This window comes from Myotis daubentonii, chromosome 12 (genome assembly GCF_963259705.1).
Source record: "Myotis daubentonii chromosome 12, mMyoDau2.1, whole genome shotgun sequence".
Classification (NCBI taxonomy): Eukaryota; Metazoa; Chordata; class Mammalia; order Chiroptera; family Vespertilionidae; genus Myotis; species Myotis daubentonii.
Genome location: NC_081851.1, coordinates 75,853,442 through 75,877,455, shown reverse-complemented (window position 1 = coordinate 75,877,455; position 24,014 = coordinate 75,853,442). Strand labels below are relative to the sequence as shown.

Below are 24,014 nucleotides of genomic sequence, written 5' to 3'. Positions count from 1 at the left end.
CCCTAACCTCTCCCTTTCCACTCACCGCCATATCTAGTTGATGTTTACTAATCAATGTATTGAGCACTATCTAGTTCACCCCCTAGACATCTCTGAAACCTATTCTCACCTCCTTCCGTACTTTCAAAACCCTACTCCCAGCATGTCACACAGTCTGTCACGATAACAGCTCCGTCATTGGTCGGCATATCCCTACCCTGGCCTCCCTGAAATCCTTCCTCGGTATAGTAACTACAGTGACCTTTTGAAATGTAAGCTGCACCCATGACTCCTGTTCCTTTACCAGGTCCTCTAACAGCTTCCTATTGCGCTAGGGGAGAGCCCAGCCCTGAGGGGCCTGCATCCTGCTGCGGGTCTGGCTTCCAGGCTGCTCCCCAGTCCCATCCCACACCGGCTCCCCGACTCTCAGGGGCTCGCCCACACTGTCCACCTGCCGGGCTCTCAGACACATCGCACTCCTTCCTGTCAAGCAGGTTATGCACTTGCCTGTTCTGTCCCCCTAGAAAATGATTCCTGCTCTCCTTGCAGTGCAGTTAATTTCAACTCGGTATTTATGTCTCAGCTCAAGAGTTATTTCCTTAGGAAAGCCTTCCCTGACAATGGCAAATCCCCAATTTGGGCTCTCTCTTTTTAAAAAAATCTATTTTTTTATTGATTTTAGAGAGGAAGGGAGAGGGAGGGAGAGATAGAAACATCAATGGTGAGAATCACTGATCAGCTGCCTCCTGCATGCTCCACACGGGGATCGAGCCCGCAACCTGGGCCTGGGCCCTGACCAGGGATGGGACCGTGACCTCCTGGTTCCTGGGTCGATGCTCAACCACTGAGCGACATGGGTGGGGCTCTGTGGGCTCTCTTACAGGGTGTCTCCACAGATTTGAGTTCACATCTGCTTAAGGTGCTATTCCATTACAATCTGTCCCCCACACTAGACTACAAGTTCCAAGACAGTTGGGATAATGCCTGCTTTTGTTCATTATAGTAACCCCATATCTAGTTCTTAGTACAAAATAGAGTCTCAATAAAAACCTTTGAATAAATGAACGAAGGTTAAAGTCTCTAACTCAGGACTATTTTTACTGAAAAACAAAAATGAACAGGCGATTCTTAGCATACTGGTGTGTCCCAGATGAATAAGAATGTACAAGGACACTGGGCTACTGTAGTTGAGAAGAAACAGTGAGATTCTACTTTACACCCACGATTCTCCTAGAATAGACGGAAAAGACAGGCACGGACATGAACTTCGGCACGGACTGTGCGCTTACCCACTGTCGCTGAACAAGAACTCCAGGTGGGTCATGTACACCTCCCAGCAGGAGACGCCGTAGCGCTGCGCCAGAGACAGAGCGACCCCGTAGACATCCTCCTCCAGGGTCCTTCACGAGTTGGCGGCCGGCAGCGGGGAAGGAGAGAGAAACACGTCACCTCGAGCAGCACAGAAAAGGCCCATCGGGACTGCTCTCCGGCTGGGAGGGGAGCAGTCCTTACTCAGACGCTCCGTGTAGTTCAGGGAAAGCACTTCCTAGGATTTAACTGCCCCTCTCTCACTCTCACTCTCACTGTGGTGCCTTGCGACTGTCTATGGCTCTCAGCCGAGGGCGATCTGTCCTTCAGGGGCTATGTGACTTGACTGCAGGCATTCTTGATTGTCACGATGGGGGAAGGGGAGGAGAATGCTGTTGGCATGCCAGTGGGTAGAGGTCAGGGAGGCTGCTAACCATCCTACAAGCCACAGGACAGCCCTTTCCCACTGGGGGAGCACACCCCCCTCCTGTGATGGGATGAGAGAGGGGAAGCCCTGTCTGGAGCAACCCTGAAAGTCAACACAAAGGACGGTGATCAGGAGCCCTGCCGACTCAACCTGCTCTGTGACCTTCAAGTCCCCCCTTTCTGAGACAGAAGGGTCCCTTACTCCGCCAGGCCCAGGATGGTCTCCCTCTTGTACTGGTCATCTGCGGTGAACCGCTGCACATCCACCCCCTTCCGCAGGCCCCGGAGCAGCTGCGCCTGCGTGAAGTCCAGGAGCCGCTCGTTGTAGTAGTGCAACTGCTCCGTCAGCGAGGCCAGGTCCTCGGGCCAGGCTTCATGGCCATGTCGAGTCACGTGCCTGGTGACCGTCGTGATTAGCTCTTTGGGGTCAGCCTGTGAGTAACAACAACAACAAGTTACAGGAAGCCCGGCAGGAGTGGCTCAGCAGCTGAGTGTTGACCTATGAACCAGGAGGTCACGGTTTGATTCCTGGTCAGGGCACAGGCCCAGGGTGTGGGCTCGATCCCCAGTGTGGGGCGTGCAGGAAGCAGCCGATCAGTGATTCTCTCTCATCATTGATGATTCTCTCTCTCTCTCCCTCTCCCTTCCTCTCTGAAATCAATAAAAATATATATTTTTTAAAATTATAGGAAGAAGGCGTGTCTACCGGGCACCTGCCGCTGGCACTAAACCGAGGCTCACGGGGCCCAGAGAAGATAGCCGCAGAGGGCACAGTCTGCAGACCACAGAGGGCACAGGACCGAGTGCAAGCAGGTCCCTCAGCTCCTGCTCGGCTCCTCTTCCATCTTGTCTTAGAGCTACCATAAGTAATATATTCCTGCCTTTTCAACTACCATCACCTACAACGGCTGTGTCCCCATTACCGACCATGGATCATTCGTCCTGGAAGTGGTCTCCGTCCTCAGGGCCCCTGGACCAGCTTTCCCGGGGCCTCTGCGTGCTCTCAGGGACAAGGCTGAAGCTCAGTGGCCACTGATAACACCCGGCAACGAGGGGAAGTGTCCTCTCCAGGGCTGCGCTGGGGAAACATCCTCTTCCTAGACCAGTGATAGCGAACCTATGACACGCGTGTCAGAGGTGACACGCGAACTCATTTTTTTGGTTGATTTTTCTTTGTTAAATGGCATTTAAGTATATAAAATAAATATCAAAAATATAAGTCTTTGCTTTACTATGGTTGCAAATATCAAAAAATTTCTATATGCGACACGGCACCAGAGTTAAGTTAGGGTTTTTCAAAATGCTGACACGCCGAGCTCAAAAGGTTCGCCATCACTGGCCTAGAATCACCAACACTCCCGCTGCCGAAGAAGGCGCCCAACCAGTTTCTCCTCTGCTCGACTTGGGGCTCCATGGGATGCTCTTCTACAATCCCCAGCAGCTGCTCTAACAATGGGAAATTACTCAAACAGAACAAACCCAACTCTGACAGCTGACGGGAAGAAAAATATGTGGTTAACTGGGCACATTTATTTATATTAACGTTGGTTTGGGTGTCAACGAAGCAACAGCAGCTCAGCCATGATTTTAAAATTACTCTGGGAGACTGGTGACGTGAACATTAACTCAATCACTCCCAATTTCTGGGAAAACACAGTACATATTTTAATATAAGCAAATTAGGAAAAACTCCAGAATCTGCCTTTGTGTCTCAGACATGTACCAAATTATAGGAAGCTGTCAGCAGTTCTAATGTGTAGGCCATTATTTTGAGCTACACGGGAATTTGTCAATGCCAAGTCCATATTACAAACCTAGCCTGCTGTTCTCCCTCTTGACCCTGTTAAGGAAGAACCTGGGGGTACCGATAAAAGCCAGTTAAAGAAATCCTGGGTTCCAACAGGTGGATTTGAGAAAAGGCAACATTAGAATTCTCCCCAACCTCTAGGCAGACACTGAGTCCTACTCTCAAAGATGGGGGTGGGGTGGCAGGGGGTGGGGGCGTCTTCAGTCAAAAGGCCTGGCTTTGGAAACCAATTCTCCAAAGTCCGCTACAAACCCGTGTGCAACTAGTTCAACAAATATTCAGGACCAATTTCTTTGTTAGAAATACAATTTCAGATCAACAAATTATAGTCAGTAAAGTCCTACGCAGCTTAAACTACTTCCCTCTTCTCCTTTAACAAGCGGAAACAGTCCAGCCCCCCTGCACATAATTTCTATTTCCTATTCATTGTACACTACATTCGTTCACTTTCCTAAGAAAAATTTAAGAGCAAACACCGACTACTTCCATCTTCAGGCTGGAACAGGCACAGTGCTAGGCAGCGTGAGCTGAACCTCATTCAGTGCTAGCCGTCCTGGGGGCCAGGTGCCTGCTGGTACCCTGTTTTACAGAGGCATGAGGCGGCGGGCAGGAGGCCTGACGCCATTCTGGGCAAGTGGCAGGTGGGGCTGTGACTCCAAGCACAAAGCCCCCCGGAACCATCCCGTCATATCTGTAGGCAGGGGAGGGCCTGGGTGGGGCCAGTGCGGAGAAGAGCTCCCGCCAAGGGTAGGTGAGGCCTGGCCTTAGAGTCCTGTGGCCGACGACCGACTTCAGGGACGGGCTGACACTTCACTCCACAGCACAGCCGAGTGCCCTGACCTTCCTCTCTCCCCTCCTGCACACACTCACACGGTGTAAAGACACGTGACCACAGAGGACACTCAGAGGTAGGTGTTCAACTGGATATTTGATTTGAGCTGTTTCTAATTCCTTTGTTGTTTCCTCTTCAGCAGTAACAGAGAATTTTAGAATCATGGGCAAGAATACCACTTCCTGTTCAATCCCTTGATATGCAGGCGCCTCCTTTTAAAATTGTACCCTCGTAAAGTGGGGGCACGAGGGGCATCCTGCTAATTCCTTGATGATGGGTTTCTGAGTGTCTCCACGTTTGTGGATCATAAGGAGGTGCTAAGTGTACAGAAGGTTTTCAATACGTCCACATTTTGTGTTAAAACAGAATACCAATGAGAAGAGGCAACTCACAAAGTCTTCCAAGAAAGGGGACAATTAGTTATGGGAAACTAAACATGGGGACTGGGGTCAAAGAGCCCGGATCATGGTCCCTGCCTCACGTTCAGAGCCTCACGTTTTCCATTAGTGACGCTGGAGCAATTCCTCCTGTCCGGAGCCCTACAGAGATTATGAGACCGAGTGGATGGGATGTGGTCAGCTCTAGTTCTCTACACAAACCGTTTCCTTGACATGATCACCACTTCCTATCCCTTCCTCAGGGAACTTGAGTGTCCATGCTTACTTCCAAACTATAATAATAAAAGGGTAATACGTTAATTAGAGCAGATGTCTTCTGGACATCATTCCAGATGTCCTTCCTGACCAAGCCGGGGCTGGAGGGAAGCCAGCCCGGGTCCCGGGTGCCTGTGGGAGGCCAGAGGAGGGAAGCCCGGGTCCTGGGTGCCAAAAGGAAGTCGGTGCCAGCAGCCAGGGGAAGGAAGACCTACTCTTGCATGAATTTTCATGCATCAGGCCTCTAGTATTTTAATAAGAATTCTACACCTGGGTTTATCACAATTTCTCTCAAAATACTCCAAAGCACCCCCAACTCACCCCAACACTTCACCTCATATATACATTAATTCACTCCAAGCGAACATTACAATTCCCACTGGAGGCTGCCATGCCTGCTGCACAGACACCCTCCTACCAGCTCCACGATGCCCACTGGAGGCTGCCATGCCTGCTGCACAGACACCCTCCTACCAGCTCCGCGATGCCCACTGAGGCCGCCATGCCTGCTGCACAGATGCCAACCCACACTTCAGCATCACAGCCGCAGCCCTGCGGGAAGGAAGGACTCCAACCTCCTGGCCTCGCACCGAAGTCACTGCTTCTGCGCAGAACACATTCAAACCTCTCCGTTTCCCACCAAATGCAACGCATCATCGTGGGTCTGACAAGCTCGGAAGGACCTGACAGGGGCTTCAAAACCACCCACGGTCGGTATTCAAAGGGAGGCTGCACACGCCACGGCTGCAAAAACGAATTGCATCAAAAGGCATCCGAATTTAAAAATGAAAGTGCATGGAGTTAAATTATTCTATTACTTTTCCAACACTTGGCAATGCAGTTCTTCGGGGGGGGAGTGGGTGAATAAAATATGATTTCTTTACAGAATATGGTCAAGTCCCTGTAACAACGAAAGATTCATAAATATTCATGACAACAGAATGCTCCATGACTTAATCTCCTGCTCGCTAGTTAGAGGTAATCAATCCATTCTGGTTTATGGTCTCCATTCCTGGGCATTATTGCGGGGAGAGTTTTAAACAGGTGGTGTGCTTCCCCTCTAGGGCTCTTATTTGCTTGAGATAATTTTATACTCGGTACTTTCAATCAAGTAGCTTTAAACAAAGCACAGCACATTGTAGAAACAGTCTACCTCAACGCTTTGCATTTCGGCCCGGCTGGGTTTGCTTCTCCAGAATACAAGACTAGAGAATATGCTTCCATTATTATGATTTTATCTTCTGAAACTTTTTCACAAGAATGCTAGAAAAGATCACACTTCAGGATGCATTTATAATAATTACAAACGTAATATCTTTGTGAAAACACCGAACAGAACAATGTATTTGGCACACTCAGATTCATATAAAAACTGTCAAACGGACACAGCTCTCCACCAACTACTTCTGGCAGACACAGAGGGAAACCCTGACTTTGCACGGTACCCCATTTGCACCGCTTGAGTCTCTTGGCCATGTGCGCCTTGTGTTTTGAACCTAAGACCAAGTTAACCAGGACAAATACCAGAAGACAAATGTTTCTCCAACTGAGCCCCTGCCAGTCACCCCTCTGTATCACTACACAGCACAACGGCGGCGGCGCGGGCTGCTCGGAAGGTCACCCAGAGAGCCGCCGAGGTCCCGGAGCCCGTGCTGGGGGCTCAGGACGCTGCTTCTGTCAAGAGGCACGGGCCTTTTCTCAGAAAAAACGCACCCAATTATATCGATGCTTATACTCAAACCTCGTAATCTGCCGAAATTATCATCCCCGCAGCACAGAACGGCGGGGGTGGAAAGGCTACAGCAATGGCATCCAGTCGGGCCGAGAGCAAGCGATGCTTCGCAGAGCACTATTATGTGCAGGCAACAATGGGAACCACGCTCATTTCAATTTCCACGATGATTCATCAGGAGCTAGCCACATTTAATTGCACACTCAGCGGTGCTGTTTTATGCACAGGAAGATGCTGAAAAGACCCAAATAATGAGCCATTAGGTATCGATGGGAAACTCAGCTGTACCTACACATCAGTTATTGTGCCAGGAGGGTTCCTTCAAACCCAAGACCCGCCCTCCAACTGCGAAACTGCAGCCGAAGACAGCCCTCCACCTTCCGCACAGGCCCACAGACCCCGAGCAGCTGCAGGGGGGACCTGGGAGTGGGGAGGTGGGCTCCTGCCTTCGGCAAGAGCACGTGGGGAGCAGACAGCACCTCACGGTGCCGGACAGGAACTGCTCCAAAGGGTGTCTGCTGGGAGCAGAGGAGGCTGCCAACCAGGGCTCCACTGAGCTCAAGCCTCACCCTCACCTGCTGACAGTGGGAGGAGGAGGCATTCCAGACGGGCCTGGAGGGGTGACAGGGGGCTAACTTCAGAGAAACTTTAACTCTGAACAGTTGAACATGAACTTCAGGAGAGCTGGTGTCAGGATCATGGCTGCGGGGAGGCGGAGCGGCCCGTTCACTGAGGCCTTTCCTGTCACATGCAGTTGACACTGGACTCAGGGGTCAGGGTGAGGCACCCCACCCCTACCTCCCGGAAATGGCCCACCAGGCCTGCCTGCCAGAGATCACCCTGGTCCACACCCAGAGTTCCGGCTTCTCCTGAAACAGAGCTGGTGCTGCTCTCGTCTTGTCTCTACTCAAAGGCTACCTTCTGAACTCAGGTCTTTGCTGACCATGTTTAAGCTGCACTCCTCAGACAGGCATACGCGCGCGCACGCACACGCACACACACACACATACACACACACACACTCTTACCCTTGGCTGCTTGTTTCCATAGCTCCTATCACCATTTAACTCAGTATATATTTTATTTACTGATTCTGTTCATGGTGCGCCGTCCCCGATAGAGTGTCAGTCCTGGAAGGACGAGGGCTTTTATACACGCAGCTCCCTGCTGCTCTCCCAGGACCTAAACACTGCCTGACACAAAGCAGTCACCTGATACATACCTGATAAAAGCACATGCATGTAATTTGATTATTACATATGTACTAATGAACTGTTCATCAATTTTTAATCTAGTTCATATTTCACATGAAAATACGCCTGAGATATAAAAACCAGACAAAGGAAAATGACCAGAGTATGGAATAAAGTAACTGTACAAAGCAGTAGCTATCAAAAAATAAATAAAAAGGTTGGAATTCCCAAAATAAATATCTTATATCATGAGGCTAAAAAGAAAACATTCCTGTTTCTTGGCCAAAGGTCATCACAATGAAACTATGTCAGAACCACACACACCTGCCCGTGAGGACGCCGCCCTGGGAGACGAACCTGCACTGTGGATGCTCCCGACACTCTCCTCTTGCCAGGAAAACCGATGAATCAGAGCCACGGTGCTGCCGCGAATGGGATGTTTTCATACTGACAGGTGCCTAGGTTCTGAGGCAGCAAGACCTTGGGCACACGTGTGAAATGACTTCTCCAGTCTGCTTTGGGCCAGGGGAAAGAAAGTCCTGCCTTCATAAAATCTGAACCTTGGATTTGTGTGCATGGTGGATGGAAAATTCTGATCTATTTTGTTTATTTATTATTTTGTTTTGTTTTGGGGTTTTTTGTTAATCCTCACCCGAGGATATTTTTCTATTGATTTTTTTTTTAGAGCTAGTACAAGGGAAGGGGAGAGACAGAGAGAGAGAAACATTGATGTGAGAGAGACACATCAATTGGCTGCCCCCCGCACAGGCCAGGTCAGGGCCAGGGATTGAGCCTGCAACTGAAGTACATGCCCTCGACCAGGAATCGAACCTGAGACCTTTCAGTCTGCAGGCCAATGTTCTATCCACTGCGCCAAACTGCCCAGGGCTATCTATTTATTCTTAAAGTGGTAATTCTCTTTAAATGATCCAGTGCAAAAAGTAGATCATTTCCAGTGCTGACAATTGTGCTTTCGCTCAGCAATTAACATACAAGTCGTCCAAAGGTTGGTGGCAAGTAGGCAGAATATGTTTCAACATTTCATCTGGACAACGGCTACGCTCATGTTTACGGCTTAAAAATAAAAGTGAGCACTCCTCATAGAACTGCACTGCCTGCCTCCTTCACTAGACAGACCACCTTCCCTTTGGGCAGTGCATTAAAAAGCCAATTCTTCATTCCGCCTCTCCTGCTACTTTGGCCTTTCCTAAGACCTTTGTAAAATAAAGCAAATGGCAGAAAAGCTGGGAGGAGACTCAGCATTCACAGTAAACATGAGAAACTACCTCTTACAGATGCCCGGGAAGAACAAAGGCTGTCAGCCACTTGGAACGCATTCTGGGGGCAGAGCAGATGGTACCTCCAAAGCGGTAAACACAGGCTTTAACTATTGTGGAACAACTGTACCTCTGCTCAGGAGAAGGCAGGAACCGCCGTGGCTCAGGAGTTGAGCAATGACCCATGAACCAGGAGGTCACAGTTTGATTCCCGGTCAGGGCACATGCCTGGGTTACGGGCTCGATTCCCAGTATGGGGCGTGCAGGAGACAGCCTATCAACGATTCTCTCTCATCATTGATGTTTCTCTCTCTCTCCCTCTCCCTTTCTCCCTGAAATCAATAAAAATATATATTATTTTTAAAGGCAGAAACCATGAGGACTCACCCTGTAAAGAGGATGGCACCTGTCCCGGAAGCACGGAGCCAGCCGGGCATAGATCTGCAGGCTGTAGTAATACGCTGCCAGGTGGAGAGACAGAGCCGAGTGGGACTGCTTTTCAAAGCACTGGTTGGCGTCTAACACCTAGGAGGGAACGTGATGGCGTGAACTCAGCTGAAAGGAAATCAAGGCCACCATAAACCATGACCTCGCTAGTCATCACTGCAGAATTTTTTTTTTAAAATATATTTTATTGAGTTTTTACAGAGAGGAAAGGAGAGAGATAGAGAGTTAGAAACATCGATGAGAGAGAAACATCAACCAGCTGCCTCCTGCACACCCCCCACTGGGGATGTGCCTGCAACCAAGGTACATGCCCTTGACCGGAATCGAACCTGGGACCTTTCAGTCCGCAGGCCGACGCTCTATCCACTGAGCCAAACCGGTTTCGGCAACTGCAGAATTTTGACTCAAAGTTCCCATCACATCAACTCGCTCTCACCTTGATATGACAACATTAAAATTCAGGAGGCACGATAAAGGCAGACCCTATGCATGCAAAGCCAGATTTAAAATCAGCATTCCGGCTAACATTGTAGGATTTACTCTCTACAATGTACAGTGTTCATGTAAAACAAGCAATTCCCATGAGCAGTAGCTCTTTAATTAATCCACTTCTAGGTCCTTCTTGCTAGAAAGGGTAAACTTACCTGCGGGAGGGCCAGGAGGTAAGCGAGAGCCAAGGTCATGTCACTGGGTAACGCGTCGCTTGCTAGTTGCAAGAGAACTGAACACGGGGGAAATGCATTAGTTTACTTGAGGATCCGTACGACATGTGTAGTTACTGAGTATCATGTCTTCAGTACCATACGTTTTCAACAGACAACTGGCTCAGAGGACTCCCTGAGACACTTAGTGAAAGTCTACGCAGCCCCATCTAAATACAGACACGTGAAACCATGTCAAATGGTCACTTGCCTTAACTCAGACAAACGGTGCTGTTTGTTATTCAGACACAAGGAAGTCCTGTTGGTGTAGCTGCAAAGTCTGAGTGCAAATAGATCAAAGAGGATGGTTCCTTAAAGCAAATCCTTTGATTTTAAAGGCCCGGGCCATGCTATAAAATTATGTTTATCAGTGGCAGCTAATGGGGAAGGTGGCCTTATATGTACTAATGATCAGAGCAACAAAATATCTTTCTGAGTACAAATCCAGGACAAACCTTTGATTACTACCATGATGATGACATGGCTTTGTTCCTGCCAGGAACACCCCTCTTCATCACAGCCCACAAAGAACAGCAGCCACTTGCTTTGATTATACGATATCGTAAAACATCCCGACCATTAACAGCTTTGCTACACAAAAATGTAAGTGACAACAGGCAAATGTCACAGCTCTAATGAAGGTGCATAGGCTGCCAACACCGTCTGTGTCCTGAGCAGGGGTGTGAACAAGGACCCAGGCCGCTCACTCGGACGGAGGAGCGAGCGCAGGGAGCCCCATGCAGTCACAAGGTGAGCCGTGTTTAGAGAACACAGGTCCTCCTGGCCGGCTGATGGCGAGGAACACTGCACGATCCAGAGCAAGTGACATCTGACCTCAGAAGCAGACCACATGATATTTTTCCAGATTTCCCTGCCTAATTGTGTCTCACTCGGACTAGAAGTTAGGCCGCTGTATAATCCGAGCTTAGCTGACAGCCGGGCAGCGAGTCTGGTGGTGGGCTGAAGAGTCCAGTACAATGGTAACTGGCGAATCTGGATGGAAGGTATGCGGGAGTTCACTGTAGAACTGTCCCAACTTTATGCACATTTGAAAGTGTTCATAGCAAAATGCAGGGGAAGAGAAGACGGAAGATCCCCTCTGAGAACTGTCAAACGCTCAAGCTCCCTGTCGGTCACTTCCTTCCCAAACGGCTTTCCTGGCAGGCCCTCTGGCCCGGGTGTGCCTGCCTGTCTCCAGCACTCACACACTGGTTTTCCGGCCACACACAGCTCAGGACCTCCCACTCCGAGACTGGGAAAATGGCTGGTGTCAAGTACACCACCACCCATGTGCCCCCAGGGTGAGAGGAAAGGGCTTCTCTCTCTTCCCTAATCCCTAACACAAGTGTTGCTGAACTTGCCTCATGACAACTTTTCCTCCCACAACTGGACCACAGCCGCCTGATCTCCACCACCAAGTGCCCAGCCCACAGCCCCTGCTAGCTAACAGCTGGGTGCTTGCAGGAAACCCATGGGGAGTGAGGCGAGTGGCCCCACTCCACCCAGGCATCAACACTTCCTCGGCAGCCCTCAGTGACGCCCAAAGAGTCTTGCAAAATAGAACGCAAACCCCACCTCCAGGAAGAGTCTCAGTCTTTGAATGTGAAAGTCACTGGAAGAAACACTTGACAAAATTATAAGTAGGATCTGATGTAGACAATCCCCCAGGGTCTCGCTGGGACCCCCCAGATGGCATGCTGGCTATAGACTAAGTCACAGTGATGTTACATTAAGATATATATGTGTGTGTGTGTGTGTGTGTGTGTGTGTGTGTGTGTGTATGTATATGTATATGTATATGTATATGTATACGTATATGTTTAAAGAGGCCTGCCCTACAGTTAGCAGTGCATATGAATTTAATTTAATTTGCAATGTTGGTTATCAATCCTTGAGTGCAATTTTCTAAAATAGTTCTCCAGCCCAAACCAGGTGAGACCTCGGCCTGGGCCTGCAAGCACTAACTGCAGAATGAGTGCCCTGGAAAGCAGTCTATGATCCATTCCATTCCAGGACTGAATTCACAGAGGAACGCTGCTCATGTTATCGATTCGGGAATCATTAGCCATTAAATCATTCATTTAGCTAAATAAGTAATGAACAATTTTCTTCAGCTAGTTCTCATAAAAACCTTTTCTTCAACTTTATTAAAAAATCTGAAAAGTCAGATCATGCTGGGAAGTGTAATTTACATTATAACCTACTTCTGAACCCAAGTCAAGAATCACATTTTTAAAATTTTTAATTTGGGTCATTTATCCTCTATAACTCTTCAATTGTGCTGAGTTTCTGACAAATATTTGGTAATCTCAAATAGTCAAAGACATCTATTTCAGACATTAGAATTATTGATAACAACGTATTTAGGAACAAATGGATAAGTGTCTTTGGTAAACTTGAATATATTATTTTTAATTATTTTTAAAAAATCTCTACGTGGAAAGATATGCCACCACACAGAAAATTCTGAAGATGAAATCCATATCTATATGTAATGAAGCAAATACGAGTTATTAACACACAAGAGGAGAAAGAAATATTTATTGGTTACTTTGTACCGTTCACTATAAGAATCACTTTGCATAATTAGCAGCTTAAAATAGGAATTCTATCATATGTATCCTTTAAAGTCTTCAATATTATAAGTAGCCGAAGAATAGAAGGTAATAAATGTCTTAAATAAATGAATGATGATGTCAGGTTAAGCCATTCAGGATTACTGAAAAGTGTGGCACCGTTTTTCCTAACTCATTCATTCGGATTTATTTACCGTCCTCCTAATCTGAGGCGCGTACCTTCTGTCGTGGGGAACACCTCCTCCCCTTCAGTTTTCGTCTCGGCCAGCTTGCCAGTTCGCAGCAGCACTTCCGCAAAGCTCTCCACGGGGACATGCTGGTAGGTGCCGTAGGTCACCTGGGACTGGACAAAGGAAGAATGCCATGGGGTAGGGGGTCCTTTTCTATGAAGACATTCTTAGAAAACACAATTGCAAGATTTTATATCTGCTGGTGACTGGAAGGATGACTTCTCACTTACTAATGCATATTTTGTGTAAAATTATTTTAATCTCATAATATGTTATGCACAAAAAACAAATCACAGAAAACCAGTGAATAACATGATTAAGAAGGAAGCCACAGAAGTTAATTCTCAGGAAAATGTCCATTTTTGTTTATACTGTGATGCCCACAGCAGTGCGACCGGCACAGTGATGTGCTTAGGCGTGCTGTCCTTACCTCTGCGACAAAGGGATTGGAGAGGACAGACTCATAGAAAGGGTGGCAGCCTTGTCTTTCTAGACCTTCATTGGCTATGGTTCCGCTTCGATACGCATCACCAAATTCTTGCCCCTAAATAGAACAAAGTGAAAAAACGGTAGATAAAACAAAAGAGAGCTGGGGTGCGGGGGAATGGAGGCAGGGAGGCAGGGAGGGAGGGAGGGAGGGAGGGAGGGGGAGGGTTTCAGGAGTAGCAATCAAAGTGCTTTGTGTGATCTAAAGAGAGTGTGTCAGCGCCACACCGACGCCAGCAGAGCTGGAGGAATAATCACCAACTCGGGGGGCCCTGCAGCGCCTCCGAGTGTCCTGGTCACTCTGACATCAGTCAGTCAGGAACACGGAAGCGACCGCTATTACACCTATAGCAAGCTTTCCACACTCGTCGGAATAAGCTTCCTAAAACATCATTTCGTGCGTGTTGCTCCCCGGCTCAGAAAACCTTTCGTAGCCTTGAACAATGCAAACAGCCAACAGTGTCAAGTCTAAACTATGTAGGATAACATTTAAGTGAGTAAATGTGAGCTGACATGAAAGGCTAGCTCTTCGCTCCCCCCACACTGGCCTGCTGAACGCACCCCACCTCCACGCTTTCTCCCATTCTAGGCTCCTGTCCATGCTGTCCGCCCACTGAGAGCCCCCTCCCGTCCCGGGCCCCATGGAGGCAGATAAAGCCATGCCCCTTCCAGTCTCCATCTCCTCCTCAACCCCAGCCACAGCGCCTGTCCGCCTGGCCATCAGCATTCCTCATTAGCCAGCACTTCAGCATCTCTCCTCCCGTAATTACACTTCTGTTTTGCTTTCGTCAAATCAACTGTACAGCTCCTCCCTGGAAGGGCAAGGAAAGGCATCGCCCGCCCTCCCGTGTACTGAGCACCTACTCTACGCCAAGCACAGCCGAGGGACGCAGTGACGCCGCCCGCTGCCAATGATGGTAACACTTACAAGGGACACATAACAAAAACTAGACAGCGGGCACAACGCTAACACTTTACCTAAGACATACACCCTGGAAAGGTGCAACAGGTGAGACAGCGCAGCAACCGGAATCATAACCCAGTGTGATACCTGCAACAATGAGAGCGCTACCGACTCACACCAGTCAGGCACACAGTCTCTTAGTCCACGGTATGTACCTTCACGTATCCAACTGTCCGGGCTATCATCCTGCATTCTCCTCTTCCCTGTGCACCCCACACCCAGACCCTCAGCAGGTCCACACCCTCCCCGCTAAGCCAGCCACTTCCCGCCTCCTCCCTGGAGACCCTGGCCCCAGCCAGCACCACGCCCCGCTGGAGCACCGCAACAGAGGTCCGTCTCCGCTGCTCCTGACTCTCTCCTGCCAGCTGCCGACACGGCCGTCACAGGATCTTAGTAAAAGTCCAGCTGGATCACACACTGTGTTGCCTGAATCCTCCCGCAGCTTCCCATCGCACTCAGAACAAAACCTGTGGGCCCAGCCGTGGTCCTCATCACAGCCCGCTCGAGCCTCCCCGCTCTCTCTGATCTCAGCTATTGTCTTTCCCGCGGTCCACCCTGCTCACCCTACACTGGCCTCCTTTCTTTTCTACAAAGATGTCCAGCACCTTCCCTCGCAGAGGGCTTTGTACTCCTCCTGCTCTCCGGAGACACCTGACTTCCCTTCGAAGTCAGAACTCCACTCCCCAATATCACTCACTGTTCGCACACACCTTGCTGGTCCTCACCGCACTCCATACCCCGCCACTGCACTAGCACACAAATATTTGGTCTGTTGCTTTATTTGTTGCGTTCTATAGGTTCCTCAGGGGACAGGAATTAGACCAAGTGCTTCCCCACCCCCAGGGACCAGCACAGTACCTGAGACACAGAAAACGCCTGAACGTATTTGCAAGTACTCCATGGAGGACACTACATTCTAAAAAGTAAATCACTCATCGCCCATCTGACCAGAGGCCCGGATTTCCTAAGAGATGATCTGAACAATCTGGGGAAGACAGGACTGTAGTGACAGTGGAAGCCACGCGAGCAGGGTGCATGAGTCGGCAGAGCCCGCGCAGTGGGTTTAGAAAGCAGCCGTGCTTGCCTGAAGGGGCCGGAGGTACGTCAAGGACTTCCTCCACCACTGCCCGTCGCTGACGGCCTGCAGCACCGCCCTGGTGGTGGTGGTGGTGTTGGAAAGGACTTTCATGGTGGTGGCCGTGGTCCAGTGGAGCAGGTCCGCTGAGCTGCTGCCCGGAGCGCCGGCTGCATCCTGTGAGGGAGAAGGAGCCGAGAGGCGCGTTGTCATGAGAACAGAGAGTGATGAGGTGGCTCCTTAGAATGATAGGGCATGAAGACAGATAAACTGGAAAATCCATCTCTGCTATAACACAATCACGTGAAAGCAAGCACTACTGGCCTACTGCTCCTCACTCACCAAAGAAAACAAAAGGAAACAACTTCATAGTGCATTCATCAGATGATCCCTTTCAGAAACACTGAGGAGGTACAAATGGGTTCTTGATTTTTTACCAATGGAATATCCCGCCAAGGAGATACCCTCATGCTTGTTTCTTTGACAAGACATTGTAAAGTGTTTACTATTTAGATTAATGAACTGTTCACTCAAACAATGCTAAGTCTTACACTGCCACTGCAGAGTAGGTGTTAGAATATCATGAGACACAAGAACAAGCTACAGGTCAGACAAGTTGTGCTGCCCACAGGCCGCCAGCCCTCAGCGTCTCCTCTTTCTGACCAGGTCTGGCCAGCAATGGGCCCCTGTGCTTTGCAGGGTTTTGACACCTGGGGGCTCCCTCTCCAGCGGCTAACGGAGTGAACACCTGCCCATGCCTTCGCTGGCCGGCTGAGTTTCCTTTCTTGTGCAATGTCTGCTCTTGTATTTTGCCCATGCTTCTGTGGGTGGTCGGTCTTTCTTATTCATTCGTAAGGTTTCTTTTTATATTCTGGGTACACATCTCTTGTTAGGTATATGAATTGTGAATATTTTCTGCTATTCTGCAGATTATCTTTTCATTGTCTTAATGGTGTCTTTGATTAATAGAAGTTCTTAAATTCTAAATTTGTCCAATTTATCATTTTGTCACTTTATGATTAATATTTTTTATCCTATTTAAGAAATCTTTGCTACTCCAAGGTCACAAAGTGTTTTTCCCTGACAGAATAGTTTTGCTGTAAATCCTGGTGAGACAGCGTACCACCCCATCCTCTGCGCTCAGAGCACTGCAGGGACCCTTTAAGACATTACCATAATATATTGATAGTGCAAATGTTTTTTGTTTGTCTGTTTGCCTTCCTGACTAGACAACAGCTTTTCAAGGGCAGGGACAATGGTTATTCATTACCATGTGCTCTGAGTGTGCGAACATCCTGATGTGTCCTCTGCATCTGTGGACATGTAAGAAGTCCGGGGTCACTGCTCTATCTAAATGTTTGAAGACACATTTTCTAAAGCCTAACATGTTAATGTTTGCGGTAGCTGAGTGTTATTCAAATAAGATTTCATGTCACACTTTCCATTCCTGCTCATCGTCAGAATCTTCTTAATTGAGAAGGCGTGCCGAATGATTTGAATGTCATCAACTAACCCAAGAGTAGAACTAAACATATAAACACGGTAAGAAATGGGGCACTTAAACAGAACACCACTTCATGCACAGGAAAATCAAATCTATCGAAAAATGTCAAATAATGCAGGCTGTAAAAGCATCTACTCTATTTCACCAAATGAACCCAAACTTTACACATGGTGGCTAACTCAAGAGAGGAAATTTAACTTTAAACAATAAAGAATTTAAATTTAATATAAATATTTTAAATATTAAATATTTTAATAAATATAAAATAAAGAAAGGCAATTTAAAACATATGAAACGTAAAAGTTTGCTCTGGAAGATAAGCGAAATCCTCACACGCAGGAAGGTCTGTGATAAAAGGCTTTCTGTGAGAGATCCCCTAATGAGAACTGCCGAAGAGAAAGTGGAATAAAAAGCTCGTTTGGACCACAGAGGAGATTTAATTTGGGGGCAATCCACCACGATTATAGTGTAACCAAAGGCATTAATGAGGAAAATAGTTCTCTTTCAACTTCGTGTAATGAAGAAAGAAAAAAGAGGTTAGGCAAAATCCTGAAATGATTACTGCTGCACATTTTATTCGTAGCTGCATGCTGCTAATTAATTTAGAGTGTACAGCAGCAGAAATAGACTAATCCCCAAAACCAAATCAACAACTCCCAGCATAAAATTTAACATGAAATCTCATTATGTCAAGTGTGCCTCAGAGCTCGAAGGTTGACTGACTAAGACTAATAATATTTTCCAAACCTACCAGACACACCTTTACCAAACGGGCACGGGCTCGCAAGAACAAGCTGGTTCCACATGCCACGCGTGGCTCACAGAAGGGACTCTTGTTGACCAATGACCAGAGTGAATAATCTTAGAATTTATCTGTAAGAGTTGCTCTCTCTGGTGTCTGGTACCATAAGGGTTAATTTCTGAGCAAGCTGTTTGCCTACCATAACTGAGCTGGAGGTACACAGCCAGGAAGTTGGGATGACCGAGCTCAAACTGAGATCAACCATTATCCCTCTCCTCCAACATATCTTGAATCCACCTGCACCTGACACTGAGAGCGAATTTCATCCTGAACTCAAATATTAAGAGTGCAACCTTGGTTACCGGCGATGCCACTGTCAGAAGTATCTGTCAGAAGAAGCATCTGTCAGGAAAAATGCCCCATGGAGTAAATCACTCCAAAGTGACTGCTTCAATTCTTCTGCTAACTCACAGGCCAGGCTCTATTTTAGAAGTGCTCCCTTCGGGAGTCACGAACCCCTACACATTTCTAATAAAACCTGTAAGTTCTTTCCCCAGAAAACTGAATGCCCATGCATATGCACACATATGAACACACAGTCACAAATACACTCTCACCAAAACTGTCTCACTATTTTAGGGGCTTTAGAGACCAAAACCTTCTGGGATCACTTAGCATTCTTGGCTGGACCCAGATTAAGAGACCTGCAGTTAGAAAAAATAGAGATATAAGAAGTATATTTTTATTTTCTTTTTCTATGCCCAATTTTTAAATCACTACTGCTAAAGGTATCTGAGGCAGGACAGTGAGAAGCTAAGGAAATCCCCTGGCAAGCAGGATGGGGAAACCGAGACGGCGCACGCAGCTCTGTGACTTTCTTCCTAAGAGGCAAGGCAGCTCTCGGAGCAGCCGCTCGAATCCTCCTTGAGCGCAGTGCACTTTGCTTGCTAAATAAACTTCCTTTGGCACTAGAGTTCTTGGCTCTGAATTCTTTCTTTGCCAAACTCAAGAACCGAGAGCCAACAAAGCTGCTCACATCTGGTGCCAGGACTCACTGCTTCATCGCCCTTCTCAGTCTGGACTTTTCTTATGTCAACACTGATTGGGGTAGTGCGGCAGACTCCAGGAAGCCCGCCAGGACCACTTTCGTGCGAGGTAGCAGCAGAAGCCACGTGTGCCCCGCCAGCTCCTTGCTTTGCATCGAACTTTGGTGAAGATGGGTAAGTTTTTCGTGGAATTCCAGACCTCCCTGTTTTAAGGGAAGAGGCCCTGACTTTATCTGAGCTGTTTAAAGAAAAAAATTCCTGAGGTGGAACTGAAGGTTAAGGGTTGAGATACCCCGGCTAAAGATAAGACTGGATACACTGAGGACAGGAGAGAAAGATTGGTGGGTGGATTTTAACTTTGGGTTTTCAATGGGATTTGCTCTCGAAGAGTCTGAACAAAACCTTTTGCTGGATAAATGAGAGCCTGAACTTGTTCAGCTCAGAAGATGAGGGGCATTTACTCCCTTCAAGCTCAAACGTTGGGTATTCTTAGGTGACGAAGTACGTATGTGGAGGTGTGAGGAGGCAGCCCTCGGGACAAGCAGGAGCCCCATCGGAAATTCCAGCACAACTGTAATCAAATAACTGACTCGTCCGGGGACACGCGCATAAAGGCTGGTCACCTAGCCCCCGAGTCCTCGCGGTTGCATTAGACAGCAGGGAGAGAAACCAAGTCACATAAGAGGGTTCGAGCAACTCAGGAGGTGACAGCCCCCTGAAGCTCAACCTGTAAGCAGCACATTTCAAACCACTACGCAATATAAATCTGCAGGTCTCACGGCAAAACCAAAATTACCGTGGGAAATGTGCCTCCAAGGCCAACAACTCCCAGTCCACAGCCCCATTAATACTCCTGCAGATATAAAATTATTAATAATAGGACGCCTTTACTTGCACTTACTTAGAGAAACTGGAAGATTTAACTAAAAGTGAGATCAATAAGATGGCCAAAATGGAGCTCTTTGCCTCCCTCCATGGGGCAGCTGTTCTCTCCCCACAAGGGCTAAATGACCGGGGCTGCTGGAAACACAGGCAGGGCAGCGGGTCAACAGGAAAAATGAAGGCAGAGTTACAGGACAGGTTTCCCACCGAGGCGACCGAGGCACTAGGCACTCATTTTACAGCAAGACATGAAGGTGACCTCCGGAGGCCGGCTAAGGCCAGGGGTCATCAAGTGAGGGACGTCCTGCTTGGGGAAAAGGGCCGCAGTCATTCCGCATGGGAAGTGCAGGCCACCTGTCTGACCGGGGTACATCCAACGTCAGAGTGCCCGGCCTCTGTGACTGTGGGTAAGGCTGCCCTCCGCACGGGATGAGCACTCCCCCCCGGGTGGCTCTGGGACTTGCAGAGATGCCTCTAGCCTTCGGCTTGTTACGTATCTGTCTGTTGTAGTTGGGTAACCAGTCCACAGTGCCTCGGGATACCATCTTTTTTTTTTTTTTTTAAATATATTTTATTGATTTTCCACAGAGAGGAAGGGAAAGAGATAGAGAGCTAGAAACATCGATGAGAGAGAAACATCGATCAGCTGCCTCCTGCACATCTCCCACTGGGGATATGCCCGCAACCCAGGCACATGCCCTTGACCGGAATCGAACCCGGGACCCTTCAGTCCGCAGGCCAACGCTCTATCCACTGAGCCAAACCGGTTTCGGCTGGATACCATCTTTGAAGGGTATAGTTGCCAACTGGGAGAAATTTAACCCTAAGTCCCTCAAGAAAAAGAGGCTAATCTTGTTTTCCAACTCAGCCTGGTCCCAATATAAATGGTGACAGAGAGGTTTAGCCGTCAACGGCACCAGTAATTTTAATACTATCTTACAACCAGACATGTTCTGCTGTTCCCGAGGAACATGGACGAAGGTCCACATACCCACGCCTTTATGGTCCTCCGGGATGACCTAAGCTATGTACCACCCGCAAACTAGACCCCTCTGCGACTGCTACACTACGCTCACAGCCCCCGCCTTAGAAACCCTCCTCCACTACAAAGTCTGAAAGAATGAGAATGCACCCAGGTGGAAAGAAACATTCCAAAAACAGGTGGATGGATTGTCAGTCCTTTGCCAACATTTAGGTGGCAACCCAATTCTAAGGTATTAAAAACAACTGTCCTGTTTCACAAAAGAAGTCTTTACAGGGCCAGAGGTGTGGCTTCATGAAAAATTCAAAGCCCTCCCATTCCTTTTACCTTCCCAAAGTTTAATTCCTCTCAAAGGGCTTACAGATCAAGGGCTTATACTAGTAGATACTGACTTACAGGTAAGTCCTTCTAGGGGAGCTTGCCCTGGACCTTTGAGATGTAAATACCTGGTCTTCTTCCGGGACTCTTAGCTGGGCCATCTTTTAAAATGCAGGTTTCTGGGACATCACAGCTAACATATCCACAAAACAAGCTGACTGAACATATATTTCTGGCATGTGTACAATGTTTGAGACCCAGTGCCAGGCAACAGGGTTACCATGACAATTAAGACAAGTTCCCTGCTCTCAAGAAACTCACAGCACATTGGGAAACAAAGGCAACCCCTTATTTCACCAATGAACTGAGAACTTATCAAACTGGGCCCCATTCAAATGCTCCTCCCCGTGTAATGACAGACTTTATCGCCACCCATTACATCCACACCTTACCTTCCTCATTTGTTTTACGCATGGATTCTTCGGCAAATATTTATGACATCAAACATAACAGTGACAGACACTGTTCTACACGCTGAAAACCAAGCAGTGAAAAGCACATGGTTCCTGCCACAAAGAGCTCACACTGCCCGAGAAGACAGGCAGAAAATAAACAGAAAGCGTGTCTGAGAAGTGCATCAGATAAAGGATAGAGTCCGGGAGAAGTGAAAGTGGCCTGGAGCCGGATGGGCAGGGGCTAGATGCGAGAGCAGGGGAGCTCTCCGGGAGGAGCTATCTGAGCAGAGACCTGCAGGAAGCCAGAGGACAAGCCACAGGTTATCTGGGAGGACACTCCAGGAAGAGCACAGGCAGGAGGGGTGGGAAGGGTTACAGAAAGGCAAGAAGGCCAAGAGGACTGGTGTCTTTGTGGAGCGAGGGTTGTTGATGAAATTACTTGTATATTTTAAAAAAGCAGAAAGACCATAGTTATCACAAATCTCCATGTACTTCTTATCGAAAGTTAACAAATGTTAGGATTCTATCGCAGATGTTTCACATCTTTTTTTTTACTTTTAAGAAATAAAATATGCCAGATAATGTTACTTACCTGAACCCCTGCCTCCCCTTAAATGGGTTGTTAAAATAAAAGCCTGTACTATGTTTGTAATTAAAGAAAACATTACGAATTACAGTCAAGATGGAACAATGAGTTCACGTCTCAGTATGCTCAGGGTGCTCCAAAATACTGAATAATAGAAAAAGAGTCAGAAGATGCTCAAAGCCAACGGAATTCAACATTTTGAGAGTCAGAAATCTGAGGTGCCAGTGGCTGCCAGGTGCCCCTTTCAGGGAATTATGAATCAAAAGGACCCCCTGTGAAGGGAGACTGAGGGCAGGCACTGCCTGGGGCTATGCATTTACACTATGAAGCTGTGACTTTGGGAGGCAGAGAACAAAGCCAGGGCCTAAGGAACTGCCCAACTCCCTCACTGGCTCCCAGTCCGTATTTCCCACATCCTCAACACTGCGGCGGGAGGAGTCCCATCTGAAAGCCACCACAGCACAGGGCTCTGCAGGAAAGCACCATGGGATTAGAGGGAGGGAAACCACAAAAGTATGAATCTGTACATAGGTCTGAGAAGATAAAAATTAACTGAATGAGATGACGCAAAATGAGCCTTCAAACCAAAATTCTAACACACACACACACACACACACACACACACACACACGAAAAGACAGTAAAGCAGTAATAGTATCAAAAATCCACTCCAGACTAAATTATTTCATTTAAAGCTTCAAAATATTAATTTGTGTCTTTGTGCATACTATATATGAGATTCAACATCCTTTAAGAAGGAACAAGCTATCATGAAACATAAAAGAAAGCAAAACAGATAAGACCTTGTTGAGTCCATTTTTGTGTAGGGCATGAGGTCCAGTTGTAAACACATGTTTGGGCATGTGGACATTCTTTAAGCCTGTACTTATTTCATATAAAAAGTGGTTTCTTACTGTCACTGACCTGTCAATAACATGAAAGAGGAAGCTATCAGACTCTTAGAAGAGCGCACAGGAGTGAATCTTCACACCATGAGCTGGGCACAGCTTCCTTACGAGCAGTGAAAGCAAATTCTGATTGAGGGCAGGGCAGCAACTTAAAATCTTGTACTTCACACGTCACCATTAAGAAAGGAAAACGTCAAGGCAAACACTGAGAAATACATTTTCAACTCATACTAGTACATCTAATAAAGGACTTGTATCCAGAATTAAAAGCAAAAAACCTCTTACAGCTTAGTCATAAGGACACACAAATAATCCAGTTGTAAAATGGGTAAAATATGTATGGCTATTTCACCAAAGAAGGCATAGGACTGCCAAGAAGCACATGAAAAGATGCTCATTGCCATTATTTCAAAAATGCCTGCTGGCCCTAGCCAGTTTGGCTCAGTGGATAGAGTGTCAGCCTGTGTACTCAATGGTCCAAGGTTCCATTCTGGTCAAGGACACATGCCCGGGTAGTGGGCTCGATCCCCAGTAGGGGGTGTGCAGGAGGCAGCCAGTCAATGATTCTCTCTCATCGATGTTTCTATCTCTCTCTCCCTCTCCCTTCCTCTCTGAAATCAATAACAATACTTTTTTAAATGCATGCTGCATGCCAGAATAAGAATGAGCTACCACACACATCCGTAAGAATGACTTTCATCAAACAGCCCTTCCACAGCAAGTGCTGATGAGGAAGAATGTGGAGAAACTGGGACCTTGATGGTTCCTGGTGGGAAAGGGAAATGCCGCAGCCGGAAAGCAATGGGCAGTTTCTACAAACCTATACCACACCCCGCAGCACCTCTGCTCCCAGGGACCTAGACATCAAAACTTATTTCCAAAGACAGTCCAGTCACAGTCACAGC

The 24,014-nt window shown here is 47.7% G+C and overlaps 1 protein-coding gene across 1 annotated transcript in view; it reads right to left on the bottom strand.

The window, feature by feature from the left end:
* NBAS (NBAS subunit of NRZ tethering complex) overlaps positions 1 to 24,014 on the bottom strand; it is a 203,367-nt gene that overhangs the window by 51,885 nt on the left and 127,468 nt on the right. Inside the window, exons 36-42 of the mRNA XM_059660511.1 lie at positions 15,696 to 15,863; positions 13,592 to 13,705; positions 13,151 to 13,274; positions 10,299 to 10,375; positions 9,595 to 9,732; positions 1,916 to 2,145; positions 1,269 to 1,379 (exon numbers count right to left, since the gene is read on the bottom strand). Coding sequence (XP_059516494.1) covers positions 1,269 to 1,379; positions 1,916 to 2,145; positions 9,595 to 9,732; positions 10,299 to 10,375; positions 13,151 to 13,274; positions 13,592 to 13,705; positions 15,696 to 15,863 — 962 coding nt within the window. The remainder of the gene's footprint in view (positions 1 to 1,268; positions 1,380 to 1,915; positions 2,146 to 9,594; positions 9,733 to 10,298; positions 10,376 to 13,150; positions 13,275 to 13,591; positions 13,706 to 15,695; positions 15,864 to 24,014) is intronic.